Source organism: Uranotaenia lowii, chromosome 1 (genome assembly GCF_029784155.1).
Source record: "Uranotaenia lowii strain MFRU-FL chromosome 1, ASM2978415v1, whole genome shotgun sequence".
NCBI lineage: Eukaryota > Metazoa > Arthropoda > Insecta > Diptera > Culicidae > Uranotaenia > Uranotaenia lowii.
This window is the reverse complement of record NC_073691.1, coordinates 13423696-13443462: the sequence shown is the minus strand read 5'-3', so window position 1 is coordinate 13443462 and position 19767 is coordinate 13423696. Positions and strand designations below refer to the sequence as shown.

The following is a 19767-nucleotide window of genomic DNA, read 5'->3' as shown; positions in this document are numbered from 1 at the left end:
TACTTATAAATAAGCGTACATTATCCGCGAAATCTTTTTTGAAAGTTTCGGGCATCTTGGGCGGAAAATTGTTCGCACCGTTTAACTAGTGTACGATTTCTAGCAAAATTTCCTAGAAATAAACCGATTTCTGTACGGAAAGTTTATTCAAACGAAGAGTCCCAAAGCCCAGCACCGAAAATGACTGAAGGTATGTCGAATATCATCTTATTTTGTCCTGTTTGTAGCTAAATTTGAAAGCCGAAAGTGATTAAGGTTATGTTTATGTTTTCTACCCGCGATACAGCAACGCCGGATGATATGTGGACTCCGTTCAAGCATCTGTTCAACAGCATCGAAGCTTTTCTGGCCCCGCCATCTGGGTCGGGAACGGAACAAAGTGTGGCCAATCTGGATGCGTTGCTGCGGAAGCACAAGCAGAATTTCACCACCCTGTTGAAAAACCCTCCCAAGAATGGGAAAAGCCGGGAAGCTATAAGGCAGGGAATTACCGAGGGAATCACGCTGCCCGAATTCGGTCATACTATCCTTTCGAAGGATTTAGTTGACGAAAGCGTAATCATTTCGGATATGTACGATTTGAATGAGTACATAGCGCTGGAGCTGCTCTGTACGGCCCAGCAGCAGATGCCGAACCACCCGGGATTGCCGCGCGGTTTGGTCGCGGTGTTGTTGTATTATGACGGGAGGAAGTCGCTTGTGGCCAGCTTAAAAGAGCTTTTCCAGGCGCGAACCGGTGTCAGCTGGTGCACTGATGCCCCACAGGTAGTTATAAAAAAGTTACCGAGTACCAGCATTGCAAATTTAAAATGATTTTAAAATTCCCAGGAAATAACCCAGCTTATAACCACTTACACGGATGGTCTGGTCGCCGATGGATTGCTTGACAAGATCGTCGATCTATTGGGGGAACTGGACATCACCAAGGAGCTGGATGTGTTGACGAACAATCGAGCACTTGGGCCACCGAAACATCATCGGCAAGTGTTGGACTTGTTCGAGGAAATTCGGCTGATGTTGGCCTACTGTTTGTTCAACTGGGCCGCTCAAAGTGGACTGCCACGGGGGACAACTGTAAAGTTGATTCGGCATCTAGCTCGTTACAAATCGACGGTTTCTTCCGGTGGGATCGACAATGTCACGATGGCCCTACAGATGGCACTGATGTACGGACTGGATATGAGTGTAATTCAGAGGCGAGAAGATGGGGAGGAAGTCGTTAAGAAACTGCCAATGGTCAAGGATGTCGATTTCATCGAGAGCGTTATGGAAGCTTTGTCAAGCAGCTGGGAATGTGAAGGGCTGAGATCGGTGTCGCTTTTCACCTTTGGACTGGCAATTGCGACGTTGAGATTGGCTCCGCAAAATTTATACACGAACACTGCCAGAATTATAGATCAGGATGAGCTGCTAGTTGATGCGGCCATTCAAGGACGTGTGTTTGATTTCATTCACTATACATTGCTGGAAAATGAAGTTATTTTTCGAACTGAATTTTACTACAGGAGAATGCACGTTATATTCACGGATTTCATCGAGCTGATGCATTCGAAGGTTACGGAACTACGAGCTAGAGCAGATGAGACGGCCCGAACGGTTCAAGCTTTCCAACAACAAGGGCTGGATCCACCTGCAAATTTGTGCCGGAACTTCGAAGCTTTATTGCTTTCGGTTGGAAAACTGTATCAAAATGATCAGTTAAATCTGAACTTGTCATTAGAGTATTGGGGTCCAATGGAAGTAGCTGCCAACTATCAGAGAGCGTCGTCTCGTTCTGTTTGCCTGTTCAAATTCATCCGCTTAGCCGGTGAATTGTTGCCACCGATTCTGTTCATTCCATATTTGAAAATGTTAGCTGGTCTTTCAAGCTCTCCACAATCTGCTAGAAACGCATTCAATTTGCTGAAACAAGGTGGTGGAGGAACAGCTGGGGGGGCTTCGGCCACAATTTCATGGGACCATTTCTTCAATTCACTGTTCCGCTACTATCAGAATCTGAGACAAGAGCAAAACCCCGGCAGCGAAACAGTTTACCGCAACAGAGCCCTCAGCAGAAACATAAACCCACAGGAAATAGCCGGTTTACAAGCCGTTCTTCAAGTGATTCGAGCTGTAGCCAATCATGACGAAGTTGCACGAGTTGCACTTTGCGAACATCCAAATTGGGCACCTCTTCATGTTCTTATCGGACTTATCAGTTGCTCGGTTGTGATCCCACTCAAAGCAGAACTAGTTCAAACACTTGCAGCGTTAGGAAAAAGCAAAGAGACTGCACTTCAGCTTTGGAACAACCTTGAAGCTTCTCAAATAATCACCACCATCCCAACGACCAGCAGCTTCGGTAATCGTGGAATAGAATCCGAACTGGAGGAAATCGAATCAAGAAACGAAACCTACCCACTGACCCTGGGAATGCTGGATCTCCTCTACACCCTGTGCGAAACAGGAATCCCGAAAGGTCTAGGCGCAGGACCCCGTAAACCCGGCCTAGATCCCTACATAACTTTCATCATCGATGCCGTCTTCCTACGCTTCTACAATCGTAACTATAAAAACCCCGCCGAAAAATGGCAAATAGCTGAAAAATCTCTGAAACTTTTGCACGCTTTTGTCAAAACCTACACTCCGGTCGCAGCAGATTTCCCCTCTCCCAACACTCATCGTGAAGAAAACTCTCCACCCGGTTTCCACATCCTGCTACAAGTCAACACCAAATCCGACTTCCTTCGGCTACTTCTGCACATCATCGACGAAGCCTGCTCCCTCTTTGACACCTTCACACCATTCCCCGGACGCAAAAATCTCGAGAAGACTTCCCTATATGCGCTACAGATCCTGTACCGGGCTCTCGAAACACAGGAAGATTTCTTCAATGCCCACTTTTCCTCGAACTGCTCCATTTTGCTAGCCGGTATCAATAAACTCCTATTAGGCATGAATCCTCGCAGCGGCAAAGCGGACCACATGCTTAACATCATCCGCTACGTCACCTACAATTCGTTTCTTCCTGAGAACGCTCTGGTTTCCATAAAAATTCTCACTTCCATTATGCGTCAACCGAACGTGAATCAGCAAATCCTAGGGCTGCTGACCCAAAATGAGCGCACCAAAAATGAAATCCGCCAGGGTTTTGTCGAATGTTTGGAAAGCGAAGCAGTTACCTTTCCGGAGGACGATGTTGAATGTGGCCAGGAACTACAGGAGCAGCACCACGAAACAGGCTCCGTTTGCTTGGAGTTGCAGTGCAAAGAAGCCATCGTCGAGCTGCTGCAGGAGTGTTTGCCGCAGCAAAGCACCCCAAATCTGGCACACTATCTGCTTGGGTTCGACCTTAGCAAAGAACTGCGACTCACCAATTTGCAGCAACCGGGGGTGCTCAACTTTCCGAGCAACTGCGCCAAGTCGCTTATTTTGCTGCTGGATCAAGCCTTGGAGGTAGGTTTATGATTTATTTTAGTGTTTTGTTGTTTTTAACATTTTTTTTTGTAGGCCAACAAATCAGGCCGGCTCAGCTCCCCAGCCCAAGAGCGACTGATCGAGCACGGCTATTCCCTTTTGAATATGCTCTGCTACAATTCTCGCACCTCGGAGGTCATTTTACGTTTCCTTCGGTCCTGTAACGATTTCCTGTGTCGGCATGTAAATGGGCTTCCGTTTGCGATCAATGCGCGGACCATCAGCAGTCCACATGTACTGAATCAGATGACCGGGCTGTTGCGGTGTGTTGCCATCGAGTTGAAGCTAACATCGGACAAGAGTCAGGTGTCGCAGTTTGGGAACATTTGCAAGATTCTGTTGGGAGTTGTGCAGCAACATCAACAGCAACAATCACAGAGGAGTGGACCGATGCAAACGGATGATTTTGGAGGTTCACACCATTACAGCATGGCCAACGCTAGTTTGTTGTCTAGCACCACAGCTTTGGACATTACGGGAGGAGGTGGCACCGGTGGAAAGAAAATGGGAACGGAAACGGCTAAACTCTTGCTTTGCCAACTGTTGGACAGTTTGGATTTCGAGATCAAATCCTTGGACAAGCCCAAGTGGGATTATTTCGATAACGCCCTGCTGAGTGGCTTGTTACAGGAGTGTGAAGTTGCTGTGAGCGGTTCCGGAACTTTAAAGTTGATTGACATCAAGAAGCTGCACGATGTGTTGAAGGATGAACTGAATTCGGTTCAGACGACGATTGCCGCGGGACAGAGGGCGCACATTTTGGCCGAAATCGAAACGGTACTGATGTATGCCTTACAAGTTAACAGTCAACGTAATTTGTGCGCATCGACGGTGCGTTTCTTGGAAGCCTGGGGTCAGGTGACGGAAGTTTTGTTCAGCGTGACACCGGCAATGTTCGTATCGTTGGATGTGAAGCAAGGATTGTTGGTGGAAATTATTCAGGCCATTCTGAGTAAGGTGGTACCGAATCAAATAATGCCAGAACTTGCCAATCTAGCGTCATCAACAGTGCTCTTGCTGATGGTGAATTTGAGACACTGCTACTCGTTGAAAAATGATACAAACGCTGGGCAGGTTGATGGCAATCAGAGTACGTTCATGACCTCCTTTGGAACGAGCTTTGGACAGAGCGGCGTAGTTGGGGGAATGTTTTCACCAAAAACGAACACTTTAAGTTTGCGATACATTTTGCAGCACATCTTGGAGTGGATTCTGATAAGTGGAGTCGGTTCTCAAAAATTGAGAATCAATCTGTATGCCGCTTTGCTGAATTATATGCACATTGTTAAAGGGAATCGAGATAAAAGTGAAAAAGAGCAAGAGTCAGCTAGAGATGAGTTTTACGTTTCGAGATTGGACAAAAGTTTGAGCTCCGAAAAGACGCATGATGCTGGGGCTGATGAATCGCACGCCCAAATTGAGATGGTTGTTGAAATTTTTCAATCTTTCGGGGATAAATTGATCGATATTCTGTGCCACGACTGCACCGGTGGACACGATATTTGCAAAATGTTATCGCTCTCCTGTATCGATATGCTTTTAGATATGGATTCGATGATTAATGTGATTCAGTTCATCTCCAAGAGGGGATATCTGACTCATTTGATCGATAGTTTACTGAAAAACGATGGAAGGTTGTGTCGAATTTTGGATAACCAGCCGGAGAATATGAAGGCTTTGTACGTCTATGAATCTAAAATGGCCATGCTCAGTCGGATTGGAGGATCCCATATTGGAGCCGAATTGCTGCTGGAAGAAAAAGCCCTCAGCGTTTTGGCAGGAATGAAAGTGTTCGATCTTCATCCCGATTTCCAGGTGCTTAACTACTCCTCTCATTATGCCAGTTCATCAAGTTTCATTCCTCCGATTGAGGCTCGTTATCAGCAAATTTTGTTCCCTGCTTTGAATCTATGCGACGTCATCCTCTCAACTCTTGGTCCGGAAAACCACTCGGCCGTCACACAAGTTATCCATTTCTTGCTATCCCATGGAGATACCATCGAAATAGTACTTAGAGCGGGAACTCCTTTCCTCAACATTGGACTTTTACAGGAACTAGCCGGAATAACTAGCCTCATTGCTCGAGCAGCTAATCAAGAAATATCCAGCCTCATTACACCTCATGTCAATCAAGACCTCGGAGCTCATCTCTACCGTCTTCAAAAGCTAATGCTTACACTCTTCCCTCGGTTCACACTGTCCGAGCAAACACTCAAGGAGCTGCACCAGAACGTCCTCAACAACTGCACCGAGAAAGAAAAGTCGGCCCATCTTAAATTCTTCCTCCAAATAGCAGCCAATCTGGCGCTATATGCCCGAAACAGCATCTCTAATCATTCGGTCGATCATCGTACCATAAATGTACTGTTCTCGCCACAAATCAGCGAAAATATTCACCACCGCCAACAGTTGGAGAGCAGCAATCGATCAACAACACTGGAAACCTCCCACAGTCTCAACATCATCGTTGTTCAGTTGAAACACTCGGTCGAGTACTACAACCGGGAGAAGCTGTCCTACGAAAGCTTACAGCGCCAGCGGAACTCACTGCCTAGTTTGAGCTTGGATGCCAATGGTTGGTTATTTCAATCAATAATTTCTTAGGGACATAATTTAAAATATATTTTTTACTCTCAGTGCAAATCCAGCACGACAGCCTTACGGAGCGCATCGCCAGCAAGCAAGAGGAGTTGAAGCGGTGCGTCTTCATCACCGAAAACTGTTTGTATCTGCTGTGGGCCCATTTGGACTTTTTCATGCTCCGCGCCATTCCGGTCAACACGCTGCACTTCAACCATCCCTTCGGGGCGGAAAGTAAGTTCTTCCTCAATCGATGGAAAATTTGAGTTCCCACTCTTATGAAACTTATTTTCTTTTGTAGACTATCTCTCGTCCCAAACGGAGGTAGGCTGGAAGATCACTGCCGAAGATGTGGCCACCCTGAAGAAGACGCTCATCAGCATTTTCAACGAAACGTTCTGCAAACAGCTGTTGGCAACGACTACCACCGGTGGCCAGCAGCTGGACGCGAGTCGTCGCTTGTCCGATAAGGGATTTATTGAGGCGCTGTTGCGACGGGTCAAGCGACTGATTCAGTTCGTGCCGGTGAAGTAGAAAGCTGAAAGAGGTTTGCTGCGGATTTTGGAACGTATTAGAATCAAGAAGTGCGAAAGTTTAGCCCTGACGAATGGAATATGTACGACACCCGTTTAGTTGTGCATCATTATTACTCATTACTATTATTGCTGTAATGAAACTCTGTTAATGTGCTGTATTTATCGCTAATAAATAATCATTCAAAATAGATGAGTTGTACCTGAGTAATAGGGATATGTGAAATATTCTCCAGACTGAGCTAGATTTATGAAGGCTTCTTAATGGAAACAAAAAAAAGTATCTTGAATTGTTCAGAAAAGTTATTCAAAGTACTCAATACATTTTTTTAGCTTCTGTATCACACATTACTTATGTCAGAGTTCAAACTCTCAATTCAGTGGAGGAGGAGAAGCGACCACGTGTATAAGTCACTTACATGTGACTCGTTTTGCACACGTGCTAGTAAATTTAAAAATGTAAATGCAATCCAAGCAATCACTTTCTGGCAATCATTTTATTTGCTTCTTACACTGAACCATCAAACAATTTTTGTTTCAATCCCGTCCCGAAATGGCCCCGGAAGTTCCGAAGAAATTTTACCGTCAGGTACTTAAAGGAGTTTCTTACTTCACAATCAAGAAGAAACGAGGTAAGGCTTGTTGATTAACAGGATGAGGGTTGCCGACTAACTGACTCCACCATTTGTTAAGACTGCAATCTTCGTGACGTTGTCAGTTACGTCTATTTGAAAAATGCCCGGAACGCGACGGCCGACATCTGCGAGGACGCATCCAAACGGGTCCTGAACAAGCTGTGCTCCGAAGGAGTAATTCAGAAAAATGGAACCAAATTCCGGTTGAATTTTCTGGTGCCATCTGGTGGGCCGCGACAGCAACCAACGGCGGTCGACCGAGGGGAAATTGAGCCGGCTCCATCATCCAGCGCTGGGGGCCGAGCTTCTCGAAGACAACCAAGCTTTACTAAACGGACCGCTCGTAAAGTTCAGAGGAAGCCTAGTCGACCCCGGAGGAGATCTGGCAATCGGTTTGAGACCTTTACTTTTGGACGTGTACTTTCAGATGACTTTTTTTTTTATTAATGCAGGCGTCCAACGGATATGGAAGTTGCAAGTCAAGGATCGATAGAGCAGGAGGGTTCGGATGAAGACTTCTGGGACGACGATGATGAAGAAGATTTCAACGATGGTAATGCTTCTACCTCGACAACGTCTGTGAAACCACCGACCGAGCCATTCCAGCACAAGCCGATTAAAAAGGATATCGATGCCGAAGTGGTCAGCACCCAGGTTATTGCTATCCCGGTTGTACCTTCAACGAAAACATTGAAAGTTAGTTCGGAAGGAACAACCAGCTCGTCGGAACCAACTCCCAGAGCCTCCTCTGGTAAGCAGAACTTTAATCATCATTCGGTTGTCACGCAGAATATTCTTTACTAACTAGCTCTCAAATAGTTCAATCATATCAGATGCTTCATTCTATTGCAGATTAATGAAATACTTACGATTTTGGAAGCCATCATCATGATTTACAATGAAACTAAATTGTTTTCGAATGCATATATTTATAAAAGGATTTTTAAACCAATAAATTAAATCAAAATCATAGTTCCAAATGAGTAGAGGTAATTTAATGATGCCACCCTTAAATTATAGTCTTACAGTCTACTGAAGTCCCACTTTCGGTTCAGTATTTGTCGCCCTCCCGGAAAGCCTTATATTTCGTCATCTCGGTGGGAAACGTCTCGTCCAGTTCCTTCAGCATGTTGTTCTTAAACTTCCGATACGCATCGATCTTGCCCTTGACTTCTTCGTTCTTCGTTAGGGCCTTATCGATGCAATCTTTGGTGTACAGCTGCGGGTTCCGCCCTTGATCGATGTAGTCGAACACCTCCAGCGGAACGTTCACGTCAACCTGGTTCTTGAGTTTGTCGATCTCCTGCAGCCCGGTGACCAACGATTGTCTGCAAGTTGAAAAAAAAAACATTCGAATTTTTTGAACTAAAAAAGCAAGAAAAACGCTTACATTTTCTGGTTCAGAACGTTCTGTCCCTGCGGCTGGAAGTCGCTCACGATGATTCGGATCTGGCGCACGTTTTCGATGAACATTTCCAGGTGGTTTTCCAGATTTTCCAAGGGTGATGCCATTTTTTCCCGTTTTTTTACGACAATGCAAGCAAAAGCGACCTGAATTTTCCGTGAAACCGATTTTGTTTTGAGTAGCTTTTGTTTGATTTGGTACCGCTATAAAAAAAAAGATTTAAGAGATGTGAGCAGTATTTTAAATTCGCGAAGAAAAATGCAGGGTTGCGCAATAAAATATTCTTTCGTGCTTCGTATACTTTGTATATTTATTTCGAATTAAGCATTAAATCAATGGCAATTTATTCAAAATGTCATTATAAAGGTTGTGTTTTGCTTTGTGTTATATTTCTATTAAAATTCTAAAAAAAAAAAAAAACTAACAAAATATTAGGTATATTAAGTTCATCAGTAGATATTCAGGAAAGTTGAATAAAATCGGGATACTCGATTTGAAGCTTCCGCAAGGTCTCCTAAGTGAAAAACCATGCACCCATCGACACCCATAACCTTAAAATTGTTCAAAACAACAAGCTGGTGGAGGATAAATTTAAATGAAAAATTTGTCCTCCCAGAAAAATCTCCAAGATGTTGTTCAACGAAAAAAGTAAATATTCGAATTCAGAGTGTACGCGACGAAACTTAACTTTTTTCATTTTTGCCATTCCATGACAATTCTTTGTTGCACTCGCATGTTTTTTTTTTTTTTTTCATTCAATTTCCAAATTAAAATTCGGCATTCTTGTTTGAGCTGCCGTGGCGCATAGACGTGACTTTTTACTGAACAAGATACAGTTTTGAAATAAGTGCTTCAAAAGTTACTTTGTGATAAAAGTTTTATTACCTTTTTGATTATTGGGTACTCGAAATGAGTGTCACAACCGGTGCCCCACCGGGGGCACCTATGGACGGCATTTTAGAAGGTTGTGAAAAAACGTTAGATCCTGCGAAAAAAGATGGCGGGAAAAGAGTTTTCGAAAAATACTTGTACGCTAACAGTGACACTGGCCCGTATAAAGTTATTATTGAAAAAGAAGAAGAAAAGGACAAACCAATTGGAATCAATAAGATCTCTGTCGGAATAGTTCTAAAGCAAAACGGTTTCACGAAATCAATAATGGACATCCGAAAAATAGGACGCTCGAAAGTATTGGTTTATTTTCAAGATTTTGATGCAGCAAACAGGCTCGTGAGTTGTAAAAATTTGTCTTTGAGGAAATATGCAGCTTATATTCCGAAAGGTTTCGTGTCTGTAAAGGGCGTTATAAGTGGCATCCCTGAAGACATCGACGTCAAGGAGCTACAAAGTGAAATCGATTCAAACAAGGAGATCTTGGAGATTTTCCGGATGCATCGATTCGTCAGTAAGGACAATAAGGTTCCATTAAAAAAGGTATGTGTTGTATTCCGTTCCAATAAGCTTCCGGATTCAGTAAGAATATATGCGGTTAATATGAGAGTGGAGGCATATGTAAACAGAGCGGTCATGTGCAACGCCTGTTTAAGGTATGGTCATAAAGCCGATAACTGCAAAGGTAGGAAACGATGTGATAACTGTGGAAACGCGGAAGATGAAAATCACGATATCAAAAATTGCGTCAACCTGACGAAATGTGTGCACTGCAAGGAAAGCCACAAAGCGTCAGACCCCAAATGTCCGGAAAGAGCTAAGCAGGCAGCCATTAAGAAATTGATGGCTTGCCAAAATTTAACCTTCCAAGAAGCTAAAGAAGAGTTCAGGGTGGAAACTCGTAATGGATTCGATATTCTCTCCAACATGAGAGAATTTCCGAGCATTTACGAAAGTTTTGCGACAGTGACTGCGAAAAGCGTTAAGCCTCCAACAAAGCCACAAAATCAACCTAGAAAACCAGTTGCTTCTACTAGCGCAAGTGGTGGAAATAGTGGGCAAACTAGGGTAAACATTCAACACAGTCAGAAAACGAAACAAGGCGTAAACAGCGCTGATAGCGATAGTTGCAGTTCGGTACAACCAAAAAAACGAAAAACACATACATCTTCAGATCCAAATGATGATACGGAAAATCAACAAATGATGCCCGTACAACAATACTTGGAACTTCGAAAACGGTGGGATGACCAAATGCAAATATTGGCAAACCAGAGAGAGAGTTATAAGTCTGCTATGAAGAAGTCATACGCTATGCTTTCACGATATGCTCAGTCTCCAGACGAAGATGACAGGCACCTAGTAATGATAGAGGTTATGGACGAGTTAAGCGAAATATTGGGTCCCATTGACCAAGTCCCATATCAGTCTCAAAATAATTCCCATCCGATTTATACAACTCAACCAAATGCAAAACGAAATTGAAATAAAATTATTTAATCAAAAGAAAACTAATAAAAGTAAACAAGTTAAGTGAGTGACGATGAATCGTAAATTCAACGTTACAAACAGCCGTCAAACGACAAAAATAAGAGAGATGGCGATATGAGGCTCCGTTCCTCAGGCCAAAAAACCTAAAACCCAACAACAACAACAACAACAAATTAAAATTCGCATTTTTTGACGTCCGATCGTAAACGAAACTCGGTGTGGTGCAGTCGGTTTTGTTGAATTTGCAAACTTTTTTCTACGACTATTAACAAACTTTTTTCCATTCGAAACCATGGCCTTGCACTTTGCGATCCGATCATCATGCCGGAACTCCGGTAAGTTTTAGGCCTTCCCTTTGCGATCTTTGATTTTCCAGCAGCTTCCAACTGCTTTTGTCATTACATAATAAAAAAATGGGAGCACTAACATTAGCAGCGACCTCGCTTCCTTCTTTCATCTTGCAGCTCCGATTTTCGTCTCGTTGCTTGGCGTTGGAAAAACATCCCCGGCAGCCATCAACCGATCGTTGGTGTCCGCGTCTAAGGCTCTTCTGGCCGCCCCCAAAGCGCCCAGCAGCCTCGCCAACTCGCTGCGACAGTTCTCGGCCACACCGATCCGACGAGCTGCGGCCACCGGAAACCACGTCACCCTGTGGAATGCCGAACGGGCCCTTTCGGTGGCTCTGCTTGGAGTACTGCCCATCGGATTGATGTTCCCCTCCCAGGCCGGCGATGCTCTGATTGCTGTTAGCATTGTGATGCATTCTCACTGGCAAGTTTCACTTAAGTTGAGATTTCTTACATTGAATAACAACAACTTTTTTTTACAGGGGTTTGGAAGCTATTGTTACGGATTACGTTCGACCAATCCTATTCGGAACCATGGTTCCAAAGATGGCCCACGGAATGCTGCTCCTAGTGTCGGCTTGCACCCTCGGAGGATTGTTCTATTTCATCCACAATGATATCGGCATTGCCAACACCGTACGAAAGATCTGGTCCACCAAGTCGAAAGCTTAAAGATACTTACCGGCAAATCCAAACAACACTAGAATGCGCATAACAATACTATTGGAGAGGGTCAAAAAGGTACATATTTTCGGATAACAAAAACACGAAGCCGAGTAATCAAGATCTAAGTGACTTCGTTCCCGGAAGTTGATTTGCGTAACAAAGAATATTATTTATTTAAAATAGAAATTGTCAAACCGGTGCTTGAAGAATAAAGTTTCGAGAGCTGAGGCTTCTCTCATTAATGCACTAAGTTGGTTGAATTGTGTTTTGTTCTTTCGCTAGCTGAACTGAGCTCAGTCAGACAAAAGAAAGCCGTCACACTATAGCTATTTACAATAGTTATTGCATTGAGTCATATAGAGGATCAGACTGTCTACTTAGAAGCTATTTTACCCTCGTTCCGCTGTTCCAGAAAGGCTAATTTTCGTTTTCATCTAAATCATTTGAATAACTATATTCATTGAGCATCGTCTGGCTTGCGAGCTGCGTCAGCCGCCGCCGGAATCGTTGGTATCCGTTTGGAGTGGAATATCCGCAGGGCTTCCCACTGTTTGCTGCCGAGTAGCACATGGGGTCTGCACTCGCGCATATGTTGCACCGCTCGCTCCGGGCTCCAGCCGTTGCGCTTTAAGAATGGAGATGAAAAATAAACGCGTGAAATATGAGTTGCCATTTTTGAGACTAAATGATAAAACTAAAAACAAAAACAACTGACCAAAAAGAGGGGAATAAAGCAATAGGGGGAAAAAAGATAAAAATGATAGAAATTAGAAAAAAACAAAAATGATAAAAAATACCAAAAATAAAATTTTAATGAATAATTTAGTAATTAAAGAATAAATTTTCAAAAAAGTCAAGAAGATTTAATGATGAAAAATCAAAATTTCAAGGGCAGAAAAAGCAAAGAAAGTGTCAACAATGCCATCATTGAAAAATAAACAGAAACCTCATAAAAAATAACAAAAGATAACACAAATAAAAAAATAAGTAAAAAAAGGACAACTATGATACGAATGACACAGAAGAAAATGAAAAACTTGAAAAATACCGAAGACAATGAAAAAAAAAAGAAAGACAATAACGACAAACGTGACCATAATATATGACAAAAACGATTAAACTAACAAAAAGGAAATGATAACAGGAAATATAACCAAACTTACAAAATCGGAAAAAATCCAAAGTTGATAAAAATAACAATCTGGACAAAATTAATTCAAAGAATCATAAAAGTGATAGAATTCAAAATTAACAATAAAATTCACAGAAATCATTAAAATTAACAAAAGTGAAAGAAAGAGAAAAAATCAAAAATGAATAAAATTATAAAGATTATGATGACGAAAATAATGGCAACGATAACAAAAAACGCCAAAAAAGACAAACATGAAAAGAAAAATGAAAAACAAACAAAAATTAAAATATAATCAAAAGGCCCAAATGGCAAAGTGAAACAAAAAAAAAACAAACATTATTAAAATGACAAAAAATTAAAAAGACACAATAACAATAAAATATTTTAAGAGGAGATTACATTATGTTCGTTAGAATTTTTTTCAGGAATACCACACTTGAACACGTTTTTTTCACCATTCCTATCAAATGTCAATTTCTGTTAGAGGCAGAGCGGCTTTATTCTTTGTCGAAGCTGATTCAAAATGAAAGCTCAGCAAATTTGAGCTGACAAAACAGTGTATGGTGGGTAAGAAAAAAAACCAACACAAATTTTGTCGTGTTTGTGCTTCTATGAGATTGATTTCAATTTTAACTCACCATCATGAGGTAACATCCGACCAGGGTAGCACTCCTGGTCCTTCCAGCCTTACAGTGCACATACACCGTTCCGACGCGATCCTCTCGGAATTGCTGGGTTCCATCGGGATCACACGGGGCCATCCGCTTGTCCCGGGGCAGAAACCCATTGATAAATTGAACCCCGGTCCACAGCTTGTCCTGGCAGGGTGCCTCGAAGATGTCGGTTGTGGCCAGCTGCAGAAATTCGACCCCAAGTTTGGCCCACTTTTTCTTATCGTTCGAGAACAGCCATAGCTCGTAGTCTTCGTTCATCGAGACCACGGCTTTGATGTTTTCCTCCTTGACCAGTTCCGGTGCGACGGCTCGGAACGGAAGCGCTCCCAGGATCATGTTCTCGTCGATCCGATCGTACCAATTGCGTTTGGTAACCTTCTCCATGAACACATTGTATAGGAGCGTGGGGTAGAAGGAGACTCGAGCGAACATGGCCTAGAGGAAAAAAAAATCTATCAAAGATGAGCTACACGTGTTTCGGTTCGATGACTACAAAACTAGTTTTGATATGCTAATATCTCTAAGCACCTATACAGTTTGTGGTGATATGTGAATACAAGCTATGGAAAACTATTAGGCATACGAACAACTTTTATATGACGACACTCCAGGCATAGAGAGCAATGGTTCAACATGGTCGAAAGTGGAGTGCATTGTGTGAGTGGCACGCAGAATAGGGTAGCAGCCAGGAACTAGTAAATATACTATGTTGAGTGGTCCTGTAGTGTACAAGGTGTTACGAGTGGACTGAAAGGAGGGTACCACAAATTGGCGACGAGGATGGGATTCAGGTAAGACTGATATTTTTGAATCCAATTGAATCGCGTGTGTTTGTTGTTATTTGCATTGTGTTTTTTCGAAGACAGCTAAGACCATGGAGGTCCATCATGTCGTGTGGTTGCGACGATCTAATCATGATTCGTTGAAATATTTGAGAGAATTAAGGAAGTTGCTCCTTAATTCGGCACTTCATGGCTTATTTCCTGCGTACCCTATGTACTGAACCTGTTGATGGTGTGTGATATTGGCCAGTACGAAGTGGGAAATGAGATGGAAAGAGAGATGATGAGAAAGAACCGTTGCAAAGATAGTAGTCAAGTTTTCCTTCGTAAACATAGCTACCATGACAAAAGTGACGTCACTACAGAACATTTTCGCGACGCATTTTGGCTAGGCTACCACCTTATGCCGTTTTCGTTTTCTCCACTGGCGCGGGGCAAAGCTAGTGGGCTTCTAAATTAATAAATGAACACAATAACAGCAGTTAGGGCAAACCCGTGCATAACTAGGTTACCACTGCTAATAAACGAAAACACTATAAGTAAAAGTGAATACAGGTTGCGTTGTGGGTACTGCGGAAGGCATTAGGGTTAGGATGCGACATATCGATCGAGTGTGAAAAGAAAAAATAAAAACAAATTGCATGGCCGGTGTTTATACCGCGCAGGGAGCGAAGTTTTCGCGACGTAAACAATTGTGAGGATTGTTTTGGCCGATACATATGGGTATCGTGCAGGGAGCGAATTTTTCGCGAAGTAAACAATTGTGAGGATTGTTTTTGGCCGATACATATGGGTATCGTGCAGGGCGACAGGAAATATCCTGTGAGAGATCTGGGCCCGAGAGAGGCAGATCAATTGGCCGGTATGTTGTACCGTGCAGGGTGACAGGAAATGTCCTGTGAGAGATCTGGGCCCGAGAGAGGCAGATCAATTGGCCGGTATGTTGTACCGTGCAGGGTGACAGGAAACGTCCTGTGAGAGATCTGGGCCGAGAGAGGCAGATCAATTGGCCGGTATGTTGTACCGTGCAGGGTGACAGGAATTATCCTGTGAGAGGTTTGGATCCAGCTCAAGTTAGTATACAGAAGAAAAAGGTAGAAGAGGAGTAAAAGTACAAATGTAGTTTTTTAGAGATGGTGAATGGTGAAATTCTCAAACTCAAAAGCAGAAAGAGGGTATTCATTAACAGGAAAATAATTGTAATTGAATAATAGTACCTTTTTTGAGGATTGTATGTCTCAAGTTCTAAACGAAATTCCAGAAAACAAAATTAGTTTGGTATTGTAACAATAACATAGGACCACGGAAGACGATTAATAAAATAGATTAAATTCAACAAATTTGGTGTTTTTGATTCACTAAAACTTGAATCGCGTAAGAGATTTTAAAATTTTCTTTATGATTGATTGATTGTTTGGTTATAGAGATACTTAAAACTATAAAGTTCATGCATATCTGAATATTTTAGAATTCATTATTTTGAGCACGTCAGTTTCTTTAGGGGGTGATGATATTGGTAAACATATAAAATTAAAGTATAGATTTTTTTTCGCTTCCAGTTTTCAGAAAATATATATATATAAAAAAAAATAATTGCAGAAGTTATTTTAGAGAATTAGTCTAGATTCGTTTCTTCTTTGAGGGTTGTAGGATTCTCAAATCGAAAAGCGTCTGATAAAGAAGAAAAGGAGAGTAGGCAATTGTATTGGCAGTTTTGGGGTCGGTTTTCAGGAGATTTTTAAAATAGACTCGATGATTTAATCGTTGTTTTTAAAATACAACGGTCAACACAGAACAAGTCGGAGTGTTTCTGGTCGTAAGCATTTACCATAGTGAGCTCGGGACCATTCATGGCGGGCGTGGACGTTCAGAGGTCAGAGTTTTATACAGTGAGAGTGGTTTCAGATGTGGAGGAGACATTGTAAAGATATCAGTCTGAATAAAGGTAAGGGCAGAAACACTTGGAAAAATATTTACGCAGTCAACTAATGACTCTGTGGAACCAAATATATTTGAGGATATCAGTTATATTTTCTAAACTATCATCCACTATCGGTTCTGGAGTGAAGAAATGGTGCAGATACTGATTTACTCTGTAGGTAAATAGCCAATCTCAAAGTTTCATGATTTCGAACACGGTTGAGAAGCTTGTTTGTTGTTGTTTGGATGATGAAAAATGTTTCTGTGAGCGACCAGCGAAGACTAATTATATGCATAAGCGGTGTTTAGTCCTCGGATCGAAATGTTTCTCGGTGTTTGTAAGCTTATTTTCTGGAACGTGACTTGATATTATGAATATCACCAGAAGTGATGAAGCGCCACGAAATGATCAACAAGTTACTAGATTTTGGAAGATGCTTATACCGTATTGGTTAATTCCGAGTGTTGCACTGGTGCACCACTAAGTGCTGCCATCTTGTTTGTTTATTCGGGCAGTGTTGCACTGGTGTCGCACTGCTATCGGGCGGTAGTGCTCTGGAAATTTTGTCAATGTTGCTAGAGAGCGTATGAATGAGTGAGGTAGCAATACACTAGGCTCGATTTGTATTTGTTTTTATCAAGTTAAGTGCAACACTGAACGAGGGGAGAAAACAAATGTATAAGATACAAAACTTTCTGAGAGAGCGAGGAATGTGTGATCGTGTTTGTTTACCCGGGAGGTCGGGGACGCATGTCCTTGTATGAGGATTGTATATTGATAAGTTGTTCTGAGGACGAGTATGTAAACATGTATGTAGTCTCTTTAACTAACAAGCTCCGCACTAGTGTTGCGTTGAACTCCATGGAACTGTTGCTCCGTACTTAGTATTGGTTTCCATTTGAGAGTTGCCGATACAGTGAATATTTTCGCAAGCAAGAAAAGACTTATTGACTCGCTCAGACTTCTCTATGATTAGAAAGCACAAAGAAGGAAATTGTGGCTGAAGAGCAACACGACGTTGCGTGTAGCAAGTTTTTCAACTTTTAACAAAGTGACGGAGTCCTTTTGTTTAATGTGTTTTGATTGGATAGATGGTTGTTGAGAGAAGCGGCGAGGGAAAGCAGGAATTGTCTTTTGGTGAGTCAGCAGGTAATAAGAAAGCTATTCCTGAGTATACTTTCTGTTCGAATTATCTTCATGGTGTCGGTCGTTCCATGTGTAAGGGTCAAGATTCGACCACTAGAACGGGGAAATGCATTACGACCTTAGCCCACAAATTCGACATACACACATACACAGATTTAACATATAAGATGATAAGCGATCCCGCTTATTCAATGGGTTGATCGTTAGACGCAAGTAAATAGGCCTGGATGTCGGATCATTTTAAAACTATTGTTTTTTTCTAAAAGCCGTTGAGGTGGATAGCAAAATTAGAATGCTGACCTTGTAGACAGGTCGAAGACATCGAAGTCCATCCTTAGTTTTCATTCATGAGGTTTTGCGAAGCTGGTTATGGATGCCTTGCCTTCTTTTCTGTTTTCTACTTGTTTGCCTTACGGTATCTGTCGGTTACGCGCTCAGGATCTGGAGGTTAGTCCAACTTCGTTACTCTCTTAGGCGTAAAAAAAGGGTTAAAACCAACTATTCAACTGTTAGCTTAACAGTCATAATATCAGAGAGTATAGAAGCGGCGTTTTCGAGTTAAGATTTGATTATGCTGGGATGTAATAAAAATCCTTTTGTCAAGCCGATTTCGAAGTGGCAATCACTGGCGAGAGGACTCTGGAAGGAAATGAGGCCATCTTCAGGATTGTTGAAAAAATCGAAAGAAGATAAATGCGTTGAGTGTTGTTTCAGATATTGAAATTCGTTGTTCCTTTTTCTGCACATGTAGGTACCTTGCCAATGGGGAATAGCACGAGGATCTCGTGAGATATTTGAGTGATTGGGCAGCCACGAACATTGGCAGTTGGAACGTTTTCCTCGAGTATGACACTGAGTGTCCAACACGCATAAACGTGTTGGGTAATTCCTCAGTTTCGGGACACAGTTATTTCAAACATCTTGTTTTACTTAACGGTGGTGATGTTGGAGTTTTGTACTACATCGGAGGATATTCACATTTCAATCTTTATAAAAAGGGAGATGTGGTGATATGTGAATACAAGCTATGGAAAACTATTAGGCATACGAACAACTTTTATATGACGACACTCCAGGCATAGAGAGCAATGGTTCAACATGGTCGAAAGTGGAGTGCATTGTGTGAGTGGCACGCAGAATAGGGTAGCAGCCAGGAACTAGTAAATATACTATGTTGAGTGGTCCTGTAGTGTACAAGGTGTTACGAGTGGACTGAAAGGAGGGTACCACACAGTTAACGGAAATAGTTATTCACTTATTACATTTTTTTTTCAAACAATTTTGTCATGCTCGCCCAACAATCCCATACCGACTCACAACACACGTACCTGACTTCTATGGTGCTGATCCCTGGTCTGAAGCTAATTTGTACCCCGGGGTGGGTTGATGAAGGAATTAAACGTACAATTTCGGATAGAGACGGATGTCAAATCACACACACCCAAAATGCACAAATGAGAAACAAGATAATATTACAGTAACACAGTTTTTTTCGATAACACCCAAAACTGGGAAGGAGATCTGGGAGAAATTTCCACTCAAGTCCCAGACTATTAGCAGGCGAGGAACCCGAAAGTGGTCACGATTAGTTCTACGGATCAAGTCCGATAATGCAAACACACTAGAATACAACACAAAAACAGTACAACATTCTTACTAAGGGTAACAATCGAACGAAACGGGATGGGAAGACTAATTTTGGGGAATCTATTTTCTTTTGTTTAAGCAAAGAGAAAGTTTACGCTACCGTCATCCTGAGCGAACTGACGGACTGGCTGAAGATCGTTCTTCGATCGGTCAAACGCTCTCACCGAAGGCCTTGATCTTGGATAAGAAAACCTGTCGAGTAGTTTGTCTGTTTCGTTGTCTGTGGCTCGAATTCCTCCCCCTGCGATTTAGGAACTTTTCTGAAAAATTTCGTTGCCTCGTTAATTCGATAAACCGTTAAAATTTCGAATAGGGCATCAATAAGTGAGGTACTTACCGTCATCCGGGGAACACCTAAATTTCGTAAAACTAAAATATGGCACTAAAATGATAACATTTAGGATAAAATATCATGTCATTTCGGTTCGGACGTCCGTGTTTACAGTGTTTACTGAACA

At 42.2% G+C, this 19767-nt stretch overlaps 5 protein-coding genes across 10 annotated transcripts; 3 read left to right on the top strand and 2 right to left on the bottom strand.

The window, feature by feature from the left end:
* Positions 1-53: 53 nt before the first annotated feature.
* On the top strand, positions 54-6762 carry LOC129738450 (nuclear pore complex protein Nup205-like). The gene is made up of 6 exons (XM_055729657.1): positions 54-190; positions 287-765; positions 829-3435; positions 3490-6031; positions 6094-6270; positions 6338-6762. Exons 1-6 carry the CDS (start codon positions 181-183, stop codon positions 6568-6570), a joined length of 6048 nt encoding a protein of 2015 aa, XP_055585632.1. The 5' UTR covers positions 54-180; the 3' UTR covers positions 6571-6762.
* Positions 6763-7060: 298 nt separating this feature from the next.
* LOC129755404 (uncharacterized) lies at positions 7061-8183 on the top strand. Of its 3 annotated transcripts, none has more exons than XM_055751891.1 (4): positions 7061-7201; positions 7263-7596; positions 7657-7955; positions 8057-8183. In XM_055751891.1, exons 1-4 carry the CDS (start codon positions 7123-7125, stop codon positions 8059-8061), a joined length of 717 nt encoding a protein of 238 aa, XP_055607866.1. In that variant the 5' UTR covers positions 7061-7122; the 3' UTR covers positions 8062-8183. The 3 variants fall into 3 exon arrangements, with proteins under 3 accessions (XP_055607866.1, XP_055607855.1, XP_055607844.1); XM_055751880.1 differs by having other exon boundaries at positions 8024-8137; XM_055751869.1 differs by having other exon boundaries at positions 8038-8123.
* On the bottom strand, positions 8114-8801 carry LOC129755397 (mediator of RNA polymerase II transcription subunit 10). Its single transcript, XM_055751855.1, has 2 exons — positions 8595-8801; positions 8114-8532 (listed from the first exon to the last, which is right to left on the bottom strand). The coding sequence occupies exons 1-2, from the start codon at positions 8714-8716 to the stop codon at positions 8256-8258; spliced, it is 399 nt and encodes a 132-aa protein (XP_055607830.1). The 5' UTR covers positions 8717-8801; the 3' UTR covers positions 8114-8255.
* A 2364-nt stretch (positions 8802-11165) lies between these two features.
* LOC129755437 (succinate dehydrogenase [ubiquinone] cytochrome b small subunit, mitochondrial) lies at positions 11166-12254 on the top strand. The gene is made up of 3 exons (XM_055751936.1): positions 11166-11326; positions 11456-11762; positions 11821-12254. The coding sequence occupies exons 1-3, from the start codon at positions 11284-11286 to the stop codon at positions 12008-12010; spliced, it is 540 nt and encodes a 179-aa protein (XP_055607911.1). The 5' UTR covers positions 11166-11283; the 3' UTR covers positions 12011-12254.
* On the bottom strand, positions 12116-19767 carry LOC129755412 (phosphatidylglycerophosphatase and protein-tyrosine phosphatase 1). Of its 4 annotated transcripts, none has more exons than XM_055751902.1 (5): positions 19647-19767; positions 19410-19569; positions 18991-19023; positions 13778-14248; positions 12116-12629 (listed from the first exon to the last, which is right to left on the bottom strand). In XM_055751902.1, the coding sequence occupies exons 2-5, from the start codon at positions 19413-19415 to the stop codon at positions 12462-12464; spliced, it is 678 nt and encodes a 225-aa protein (XP_055607877.1). In that variant the 5' UTR covers positions 19416-19569; positions 19647-19767; the 3' UTR covers positions 12116-12461. The 4 variants fall into 4 exon arrangements, with proteins under 4 accessions (XP_055607877.1, XP_055607884.1, XP_055607893.1 ...); XM_055751909.1 differs by having other exon boundaries at positions 18991-19017; XM_055751918.1 differs by lacking the exon at positions 18991-19023.

Bases quoted from the DNA above. Each gene is read 5' to 3' on its own strand.
- LOC129755437 (XM_055751936.1), top strand. From the start codon at position 11,284: ATGGCCTTGCACTTTGCGATCCGATCATCATGCCGGAACTCCG. The intron at 11,327-11,455 runs GTAAGTTTTAGG...TTCATCTTGCAG, and splicing joins ATCATCATGCCGGAACTCCG to CTCCGATTTTCGTCTCGTTG. The intron at 11,763-11,820 runs GCAAGTTTCACT...TTTTTTTTACAG, and splicing joins ATTGTGATGCATTCTCACTG to GGGTTTGGAAGCTATTGTTA.
- LOC129755404 (XM_055751869.1), top strand. From the start codon at position 7,123: ATGGCCCCGGAAGTTCCGAAGAAATTTTACCGTCAGGTACTTAAAGGA. The intron at 7,597-7,656 runs GTTTGAGACCTT...TTATTAATGCAG, and splicing joins CGGAGGAGATCTGGCAATCG to GCGTCCAACGGATATGGAAG. The intron at 7,956-8,037 runs GTAAGCAGAACT...CAATCATATCAG, and splicing joins AACTCCCAGAGCCTCCTCTG to ATGCTTCATTCTATTGCAGA.
- LOC129755397 (XM_055751855.1), bottom strand. From the start codon at position 8,716: ATGGCATCACCCTTGGAAAATCTGGAAAACCACCTGGAAATGTTCATC. The intron at 8,533-8,594 runs GTAAGCGTTTTT...TTCAACTTGCAG, and splicing joins AACGTTCTGAACCAGAAAAT to ACAATCGTTGGTCACCGGGC.
- LOC129755412 (XM_055751902.1), bottom strand. The intron at 14,249-18,990 runs GTACGTGTGTTG...TTTTTCCTCTAG, and splicing joins ATCAGCACCATAGAAGTCAG to GCCATGTTCGCTCGAGTCTC. The intron at 12,630-13,777 runs GTGAGTTAAAAT...CCATTCTTAAAG, and splicing joins TCGGATGTTACCTCATGATG to CGCAACGGCTGGAGCCCGGA.
- LOC129738450 (XM_055729657.1), top strand. The intron at 766-828 runs GTAGTTATAAAA...TAAAATTCCCAG, and splicing joins GGTGCACTGATGCCCCACAG to GAAATAACCCAGCTTATAAC. The intron at 6,271-6,337 runs GTAAGTTCTTCC...TTTCTTTTGTAG, and splicing joins CCATCCCTTCGGGGCGGAAA to ACTATCTCTCGTCCCAAACG.